The 10,789-nt window shown below is 30.6% G+C and overlaps 1 protein-coding gene and 2 long non-coding RNA genes across 3 annotated transcripts; 2 read left to right on the top strand and 1 right to left on the bottom strand.

Moving 5' to 3' along the window:
• Positions 1-377: 377 nt before the first annotated feature.
• On the top strand, positions 378-736 carry LOC125185139. Its single transcript, XR_007170070.1, has 2 exons — positions 378-436; positions 521-736. It is a non-coding gene; the product is annotated as an uncharacterized LOC125185139 (long non-coding RNA).
• Positions 737-844: 108 nt separating this feature from the next.
• Positions 845-1,394, top strand: LOC125218480. Its single transcript, XR_007175962.1, has 2 exons — positions 845-982; positions 1,179-1,394. It is a non-coding gene; the product is annotated as an uncharacterized LOC125218480 (long non-coding RNA).
• A 1,267-nt stretch (positions 1,395-2,661) lies between these two features.
• LOC125221376 (protein NLP7-like) lies at positions 2,662-4,824 on the bottom strand. Its single transcript, XM_048123496.1, has 5 exons — positions 4,817-4,824; positions 3,805-4,288; positions 3,647-3,706; positions 2,816-3,563; positions 2,662-2,678 (listed from the first exon to the last, which is right to left on the bottom strand). Exons 1-5 carry the CDS (start codon positions 4,822-4,824, stop codon positions 2,662-2,664), a joined length of 1,317 nt encoding a protein of 438 aa, XP_047979453.1.
• Positions 4,825-10,789: the final 5,965 nt, after the last annotated feature.

The following is a 10,789-nucleotide window of genomic DNA, read 5'->3' as shown; positions in this document are numbered from 1 at the left end:
TTTATTCAATTATAATATCTGTAAATATTATAATTATAATATAATAATTATTATATTTATTGTTATAATAAATGAGTATAATACTGCATGTAATTATAATTATAATTATTATTTAAACTATCCATCCTAATAATAAGTATAATAATATAATTATTATTATTTATAATTAATAATTTATTAAAAAAATTTACAATATTATTCTTTTTTATAATTAAAAAAGTAATAAGTATATTTTTAGTTTGATGTTTAGATTAAATATAAATTTAAAATCTTGATATTTTCCAAACACAGAAAAGTAAAGTTACTAGGAATCATATTCCCGGGATTCATTTTTCCAGGAATCATTTTCTTTGCCAACTTTACTTTCCCGCCAACCAAACATGGCCAAAGAGGCGATTTCTCAACTAGAGTTTCTCCTTCAACCATGAGAGCTAAGGTAAATATTTAGCTTCAATTGTCCATTCATTATCAATAATATTCTTATCATAGAATTTGCCTCTGATTTAATTATGTTTAACAGTGGAAGAAGAAGCGCATGAGGAGGTTGAAGAGGAAGCGCCGAAAGATGAGGCAGAGATCTAAGTAGCCTATCGAATTCGCAGCGCGTCGTTTCTAGGGTTTCAATTTCGTTTATGTTATTTGCTTCTCGAATTTTCTTATGTGTTAGTCTTATGACGATTTTGAACTACATGTTTTTGGATCTACTATTTAATCCATTTGTGATTTTCGTTAAAAATCAGTGTTTTTTTGTTTATTCTTAATCTGTTTATATGTAATATGGTAAATCTTTCATGCAAATGGAACTGGTGATGAAATTGTTATATTTTGCTCTGTGCAGTAGGATAAATTATGTTTTACACCAAAATCTGAGATAAGGAGTAAAACACGAACCGAGCTTGTCAACGAACCAATAGTTGGATGAGTGCTTTGCCTGTCCCTGATTGAGTCTTGAGACAAAATTGCAAATCAACATCTTTGCACAGTAAGATCTCATCACCATCTTCATCCTCATATTTCAGCTTGAATGTTCCCATTTCCAGATTCAGTCTTGTTGCCACTTCTTCACTAAGCTTTGCTAATCCTAATAATGATAGAGACAATTCAAAATTTATTTTATCTTCTCTATATTTCACCTTTACAATCACCTTGTCTGCACTTGCTGTGTTTATTTGTGTCAGATTCTCCAATGGATGAAGGTTGTTGGTTGATGGCAATATCTCTTGCTCTGAATCTGCAACACTTTCTTCTTCGAAAAGAGGTGGATTTGTGTTCTTTTCTATTTGGCCACCTTTGTATGATGTTTCGCCTGCATGCACGCTTTATAGTTGATCTTCCTACTGTAAGAACAAGTAAATTCTTGCTAATGTCAGTACATAATAAAACATTTAGTTTCATACAAGATTAAATAATAGTTTATATTCACTACCGAGCTCTTCGGCAACATCCTTTAACTTCTTTCCAAAATATGGTGTGAGAACCTCAATACTAAGATTGGGGGAGTTTTTTCTCTTCTCTCTCTCTCTCTCTCTTGCATCTGAACCTGAAGCAGCAATGATGCATTCTTCTTTGTGTTGTTCTGTAGAATATTGAAGGTACTTATTTTGTTGTTCTTCATTGCATTCTACTACATGTTGTTCTTCAATATGATGGTACTCCTTTTGTCGTCGTTGTTCTTCAGTGTAATGGTACTTCTCTTGATTGTACTGCACACTTTTAAATATGACTGGATACACACATGCATACTCTAATTCAGAGGAATCGAGTTTGTTTGCATCTGAAAATTCAATAACTTCAACCACCAATTCCTTTCCTAGTTGATTCCCACATGCCATCTTAAATGATCTGAATTCATGTTTTATCATTGGCAATAGAAGGCTCAAGAAGGAGCCAACATACTTATACGTTGCAGGACCTTGGTAGAGAAAGAACTCCACAACATACAAAAGGTAGCCCGTGTGTGAACTTTGCAAACAAATTGCAAAACAAACATCACGTCGAGCACTCATGTCATAGTGTGACCAGGGCTGGTCGACTATACTAAATCCAGTTAAATTTGGACAAAAGCATGATTTGTTTTCAGATGCCAATACCATTCCAACGATCCCTTTTCTGGCTTGGACATGAATGCAGTGAACTGAATCAGTAGGCATACATTTCAGGTAAGATTTAGTAGATAATGCCAGCTCCATGCAAATCCTATTACTATTAGTAGCACTAGCACATTCTTTAGAGAGGTTCATTTGATAAGAATCTTGGGTGGAAGTCTATGTGAGTCGAGCCCAGTTTTGCTACCTACATGGAAGTTGACATTGTTTTCACAAAAATATTTTTTATAGCGACAAGTCAAAAGTGGCAAGAGGTAGTACCTCTAGTTGTTTCCCAATACTTCGAAGGTCAGAATAATAAAATCCTAGGAACTCTAGCACGCCAACGAGCTTCTGATTTCCTATGTCTTCTTCATCATCAAAAACAGGTAAAACCAAGTATCCACGATTACAACAAAGCATTGCAGAGTTTCTTAATGGAAATTCTTCTCTCGTATAGTAGAAGAGGTCGGGGCTGATTTCAGGGAGTTCGAATCTAAAGACTCGTCCAGGGGGTCCGAGTTCATCTTGATTGGCTTGGTTGTCAACAAAGTAGTAATTTTCTGTACATTGTTTCCTAAAAGCAGCTATACCCTTTGCAAGACAACCAACAGCATAAGGTTGATCTAAAGTTTCTAAATAGCACCTATTCTTCACCATTTTGGGCGCCCAGAATTGGACTATCCATTTATCGTGTTGCCAAGAATTCACTGCTATTTTTTTCATTAAACCTTCCATCTTCCTCTTGATCAATGAAGTGTTACTTTTAACATGGTTTTCACATACGCTTTGTCTAGCTAGCAAGCGAAAAACCCATCCTTTGTCCCTACCCGTGGAGAAAAGTTTTAGGCAGCACGAGTCAACTATCTTCAAGTATGTTGTCATGTTCAAGTCCAAAAAGTTTTGCTTGTAAGACTTCATCAAACTGAAACTATTAGTTGACTCACATTCTATTGCATCACACCTTAGATAATCCTCTAGAAGTTGTTTCCCAGATAAAAATATTACACTTTTGAGATTGATCTCCAGCTTCCTTAAGAGCAAGTGTACAGAATGATCATTTTGTATATAATTTGGCCGAAGAAAAAATTGGATGACGTACAAGTGATTGCTATTGCTTTGATGAGAAAGTGTAATGCAATGGGACATTTTAGCTCTCTGGGCATAGTGGGCTAACGGATTCTCAGATATAGTGAGACCACATAAATTTGAATGGCAACTGTGATCTATGTAAAGATTGTGAAATTTACAAGATTGAAGATAGTCATGCATTTTATCATCAATTTCATCAATATCACCCCACGAGTTAAATGTCTTACTTTGAGAATCTATGAAAGCTATCATCTCCATGCAGCATAAGTTGGTGGAGATGTTAACACACTGCTTGTTACAAGGGATCCAAACTTGCGCTAGATATAGTCGGGGGACTATCGCCACAGCCAATTCAAGTACCTCTATTATTCCACTTTCAGGTTGTTGCTGTTCATATTGAGGAGACGAAATAAGAAACTGCAGTAATTGAAATAGTTCATTTTAAACATGATTAGGAATGCTAAGTTTACCATTTCTTTTGTTGGGCAGCTAATAGCAATGTAATTGTGATTGGAACTCAACCCTGCAATCTGATATAGTGATATATGGCAACATTAAAGATTGAGCTATAAAATAATTTGATTTACATGATTAGTCTCGTAATTAATAAATCGGGCATAAGAATAACCTGTAGTGCTCGATCCAGCAGAGATAGTAAATGATCTCTGTTATTTGAAGAAAAGTAGCTTTGAAAGAGCTCCAACACACCGTAGTATTGATAGGTATGTGAATCAAATAGAGGCAGTGCCGTGTAAGCTTTGAGACCGCAGCAAGTAGCTTCATCCCGCATAAGAAATTCATGGGTGGAGTATAGTCTCAGATCAGGTGTGGATTCGGGTAGCTTGTTCCGATACACCCGTCCCACGCTTCCAAGCTGCTCGTCATCAGTTACGTCGACGACGTACTCATGATCTGTACATAGCTTCCTGTACCAACATAACCCCTTTTTGAGACTGCTAACAAAAAAAGGGTGGTGTGAGGAAGAGAGGTAGTGATGGCTCGATGGCTCCCCTCCACTTTCACCACTCTCCAGAATTGTATCAGAGTATTCGAATACATCCAACCGGTTGCCGATGCAAGGTGTTTGAGCAGAGCCATAATTTTGTATTGGTCTAATAATTCGTCATACAAAACCCATCCGCTTTCTAATTCCATATGTGCCAAAGCTTCTTCACCCAAATCCTGCTTGAAATCAGTTATTGAAGAATACAAGTGAAAGCATCCCTCTCTTCCTCTTAGGAATGACAGCATACGTTCATGTTCCTCATACTCTTGATTCATCACACACTCAATAATGTGTTTTGATGCGTCTAACTTCTATAACCAAAGAAGCTGACTTTGGGGGTTATTACTCTATGCAACATCAATAATGCAGACTATAATAATACAGATTTCTTTAGGTATTTCAACTTGTTGTGTACGTTACATACCATTATCGCATCATTTTGTATTAGATTTAATCATATAAGAACAGTACATAGTTCCTCGACTACTTTTTAAAGCCCCATGCCAACCTATCACGCTAATGACAACTTGTATGTCCAATTAAATAATAGTAACATACTTAAATCGTCACAAGCGAATATTTGACTAAAGTAAAGACTTTTATAAACGTCTGACAGCTACTCCATCCTATGAACCTATCCATGGTATTAAGTCTTTTTGTCATCGAATAAAGTAATATTGGAATTTAATACTGCTACCATAGTTGCTGTCATTAACTCTCCTTTCATTATATCCCTTTATTTTTAATGTTTTCCACCACATAAATTGTAATTTCAATAACAATTTTAAATGTAAGATAGTGTTGGTACAAATTATTTTTTGTTAATAGTATGTGGGCAAAACTCTACAAAGACTTGTAGTGAGCCATGTCCCATGATTGTGGCTCCTCTATATATCCGGCCTTTTAATATATACCCTCTTTCTGACCGTGAAATAATATTTCATTTTGCTATTTTGAGATGTTCGTGAATTAAAGTCCCATTTGTTATTTTCCATTTTAGGTAAGGGGATTCACCATTACATAACTCATTACACTCACATTCTATTATAAAATCAATATATAAAAATGGGGTCCACATTCTATTGACTCATTTCCCCATTTTTCTTCACAAAATCAAACAATTTCTTAAAACTCGTAACGAGTCAAAATGAGACTATAAATGACGTTTTTGAATTTAATTTCAGTTATTTGTTGGTTTCGTTTTCCTGACCATATGTTCCATCATTCTCGGCGATTCGACGTCACACTAAATTGGTAATTCATTTTTTTCAACTGATAGGTGCAGGTGCAGGAACAAAATCGCAAAAATAAACTCTAATTTATGATTAATCGGTTATTTTGGGAAACTAGTATTACCACCCGTACTATGCACGGCCATACGATTTTCATTCATTCAATACAAATTTGAAATAATTAAAAGGAATTAAGAAAGTAATATCATTATATACCCTTAAAAAAAAAGGAAATGTATTACAAATATGATTAATAGTTTTACTGTACAAATAATTATATCTATAAATATTCATTATGACAATTTAATTACACACAATAAATTTGATTACAAATCAATAAATTAAAAACATACCTTAAAAGTTTAAATTATAGTAAGTATATTATAAAATATGAGGGATAAAGAGAGGGTAAAATAAGAAAGAGAATAAAATATTTTGCCAAAAAATTAAATGACTCAACTACTTGGCACAGTCCGAAAGGAATACGTAGAACTTAACTATATTCGAATGATTGGAGTACTAATTTAATTGGTTAGTGTATTAAGATTTTAGCATTTACAAATATTTTTATTTAAAATTAATTATATATTGAGCATTTTGTATTAGTATAATTTTTGTTATGATCATGTTTTTATAAATCTTCTTAATATATCAGTAAATATTATTGTTTTTAGTTTTTTTTTACTTTGAATATTATAAAACTTGAAATCAAATTCAAAATTTCAAATTTTTTTGAATATTGTAATACCAAATTTCTAAAAAAATTAAACTTCATTCTTAATGTGTGATATAATATGTAGTAATTTTTTAATTACTATACTTTTGTTAACATTTTTATATCTATTTAATTTATTTAATTTTGTTTGTTATTCTACACAAAGAGTTAGATTAGACAAATATGTCATAATCTTATTGTAGATACTTCTTATCTCCTTGTTTTCATGTGGAGTAATTTAATGGAGGTCAAACATTGTAGATCTTGTTGATCTACATGCCTACATACGCTGTACCTCTTCAATAGGTTGTTAGTTGCTACTCCCTTCATCTCATAATAGATAGATGTCACATTTTATATTTTAGTTTGTCCTAAACAAATATCACATTAAAAATAAAAATAAAACTATATCTCACATTAATATATCAATGAGAATTCTCAATTGTTCAAATAAATTGAAAAAGAAATTTAATTATCAACTATATAATATCAATTGAAATATCCAAGTGATAAGTTGAACTAAACCACAATTAAAATTCTTATTTGTGATTTGTAAACTTCAACCGAAAATCATTGGAATTGAAGATCAATTGGGATTATCATTTGTGAAATTAATCAGTAGTCAATTCAAATCCTTAATTATTCAAATGAAACAATAATCAATTTAAATTAATAGTATAAATTTAAATCATGAGACTAATTAGTGACTGACTAATTTTTATTAAATGATAATTAATATATATGTGTGCACTAGTGTCCTTCCACCGTTACAATCATAACATTGTCCCAACTTTGTTCTACAACATGACACGTATAATACAAAATAACAACACTATAATGCAAATAAATAGTGTACAATGCAAATTATAAAGTTTATAATGCGCAATCCGTGGAAATTGGCTTACAATTTATATTATAGATAGTATATCTCTTTACTGATATTTCATTTTGCATTATAAACCGTCTATATCTATAATGTAAAAATAAATCTTATAATACAAAATACACAGTATACAATGCAATCTATGGAAAATTCACCAACAATGCCTTCTAATGTTTTTGCATAACAACGTTATTATTTTGCATTATATGTGTCGCGTGGCAACATGAGATTGGAAGGATGTTACTATTTTAACTTGGGTTGTTTTTGAAGTACTGAATGAATGAATTATTATTATTATTATTATTATTATTATTATATAATTATTTCAATATTTATCTAATAATACATATAGTTATTATGATACCATATTTAATATAGTTAGAAATCATATTAAACTAGATGACTATATTATAAAATAATAACAATGATTACTATACCAATAATAATAACAACGAATCAATCGGCACCTTTAATTGTTCAATTTGGTCCAAAATTAATTGAAACAATCAATTATTCAAATAAATCTATTTATACTAACTATTGAGATATGATGCAGGAAATACGCTACATACCTTGTGTAAGAATCTTATATGAATATCTTCATCGTTTAATGCACATTTAGTATTATTTGTTTTATTTTATATATTTAATTTAATTTTAATATATTAAAAATATTATTCACATTTTAATTTCTACAAAATTCATAAAATCAAAACCTCTTTTATTTTTTATTCATTGACGGTTTAATGCTTAATTTTTTAACTTTCATTAATGACACTGCATTAAAAATTATACGAATTATGATTGTTATATAATTATATAATTAATGATGAGTGTCATTAGCTTATATTGTTAAGTTGTTTTATTAAATATATGATCCACCGTATTCAAAATTGTTCGTTAAATTCTACTATGATATATTAAGACAGAAATTTAACAATATAATCGTTCAATCGAAATTAATTTAATCGGGGAGATCGAATATAAGTGGAAATCAATCGATTAATAGTATGCATGTGTTAATGTATTTTATAATGTACAGTATAGATTAATAATTTAATTGTGTTAAAATATGAAATAGAATATAATGTACTATATATACCAATATACTTATCACATTATAAGAACAAAAAAGAGCGTATTATGTTAATGAAATAATAGTATTACTATTATTTTATACTTATATTTCTCTTTTGACTGATTTTAATAAATAGAATACTTTTTTTAAAAGTTTATTTTACTTGATACTATATAGTGATGAAATATTCACTTTATTTAATTGAGATAGGTTAGATAAACTAAAATTTATAAGAAATGAGAAAAGGAATAGAAAGGTGGGAAGCCATTCTTTTTTATTCACCGGCGAAGTAGGATGAATAAATGCATTAAAGTTATTCAACAGTGATTAGTGATTGGGTAAGTAAATGCATAAAGAACATTAGTACTCTTTAAAATATTCCAAAGGACAATTAAGTAAAACCACCAAAGCACTCAAAATTGAACTTAGTATATTTAATATTTTAGAAATTATAATTACTATTATACCCTTGTGTGGCCAGCCATAATGCGGCCACGTAGCATTTCCCTTTTTCAAATATGTCATCTATTATGGGATGAAGAGAGTATTTTTTTATTGATCTTCAATAGATTGTATTGTTATATTAACCCTTGGTCAATAGATTTTACTCTTGTATTGTTACATTAACCCTTGGTCTATAGATTTTACTCTTTTAAAATCTTCCGATTTACACTTTGCACATTTCTTTACAAATTGGTTTACATATCTTATATTATACGTAATTTATTTTTGGAAAATATTACACTATCACACTGAATAAATCTTGGGAATATAATACGCAACTTTACTTTCTCATGTTTATAAACATATCAAGATCGTAAATTTTATATTTTAATTTAAACACTAAACTATATACTTTCATTATAGATGAAAGATACATTATCATGCATCGTTATAAGAACAATTATATTATTTTGATAACTTTAATATTTTATTAATATTAAATTATAATTTATTTATTTAAAATAATCTACTAACTAATTAAGAAAATGTACATAATATAACAAAATATTACTTAAATTATAAGTATTCAACAACCTTATGTATCATGCGGTTAGAATCCTTCATCCATATAATCAAATTGTTTTTTATTAGTTTAATTATATAAGTATTGAAGCAGCAGTATCCGATTAGAGTCTTCATCCATATAATTAAATTGTTATTAGTTAGTCTAGTTATAACTAATGTCTCCAACATATATTTGAACATGAATTTGTAAATCACTAAATCCTAATATCAAAAATCCTACGGGCCTTATGCAAAAGATAAATGCATAATCTTTTGGTCATTCTTTATACTTAAACCAACATTTTACAGTTACACCCAATGTTAGGCCCAACATTATTATATAAGTCATTAATAACCCATCCAGGGTTCTACAGCTAATTCTTCATAGCAGCGCCTCTTCTTTGTTCTACACGTGATCGTCAACCGTTCCAACTCCCCTCCAATATCCAACTCCTGCAACTTTAATTGATCCAAGGTTATCCGATTATCCTTCATCGTAATATTAGACTCTTATCTTCATGTAGTTTTCGCTGTTGAAAATTTATTTTTGCTTCCTCATTATCCGTCAAATCTACATATATATATATATATGGAGAAGGTAAAGGTATGACATAATTGAATTCATTTTTCCTTTGAATTTTTCATTTTTTTTTCGACTTCCTCATCCTTTGCTTTCTTGCCATTTTTATGAGTGGGGATTCACTCAATTTTTTTTTTTGAAAAAATTAAATTTCAATTTTTTTTATCCACAAATATATTTCAGAAAGTAAAAAAAAAAAAGTAAGTATTGCTTACTGTTCTTCTCTTCTTTCTGTATTCTTCTACTCTTCCATTCTTTTAATCCACCCATTCTCTTTTTGCCAACTTGAAAAATCAGACCTGCATGGATGATCTATTGGTGTTTGTTTCACTTCATTGCTTCTCACATGTTCTCCTTTTCTCTACTTATTTCAGATCACTGCAAAAAGTAAAAAACATGTTGTAAAATATAATATCTAAACGAAAAACAACTTTGAAAGATAAAAATTGAAGCAAAATAACATGCTAAAGAACATACCATGTATATTACTTTTCGATTTGAGATAAAAGTTTTACGGTATAGTAGTAGGCTATGTTTTAAAAACCGGACCGGACCGGCCGGTTCGACCGGTCCAACCACAAATCGGCAGGCAATCCGGTCTGGTTAAGCCATAAAAACCGCCATCAAGTTCACCCGCTTTGAACCAGTGAAACCGGCCGGCCGAACCGGTCGGACCAGTAACCGGGAACTGGTTTTCTTCAATTTCAAAATATCTTTTCAAAATTTGATCTTGCATAGAGTCGAACCCATGACCTCGCCTCCCAATATCAGCACCTCCTCCACTCCACCACAAGGCCTTGATGAAATATAATGAACATTGATTATATACATACATTAAATTTTATACACCCAATTACCCATGCTAATGAAATAATTCATCTTAATTATATATTCTATAAATAATTTGTAATTATAGTATAGGGTCTTATTCTAATGCTTATAGTACCCTAATCCAAAATCAAGACTAAATCTCCACCCTTGGATTTTAAAATGAGTGGATGAGATTAAAGCTCACAAATCTCAATAAATAGTAGACAAAATATCAACAAAAAGGTAATATCGTCATTATGTTATCATATGTTACTGCTATAATGGGAAAACAACTATAAAA

Source organism: Salvia hispanica, chromosome 4, assembly GCF_023119035.1.
Source record: "Salvia hispanica cultivar TCC Black 2014 chromosome 4, UniMelb_Shisp_WGS_1.0, whole genome shotgun sequence".
Classification (NCBI taxonomy): Eukaryota; Viridiplantae; Streptophyta; class Magnoliopsida; order Lamiales; family Lamiaceae; genus Salvia; species Salvia hispanica.
The sequence above is the reverse complement of the archived record's forward strand: the minus strand, read 5'-3'. Positions and strand labels throughout refer to the sequence as shown.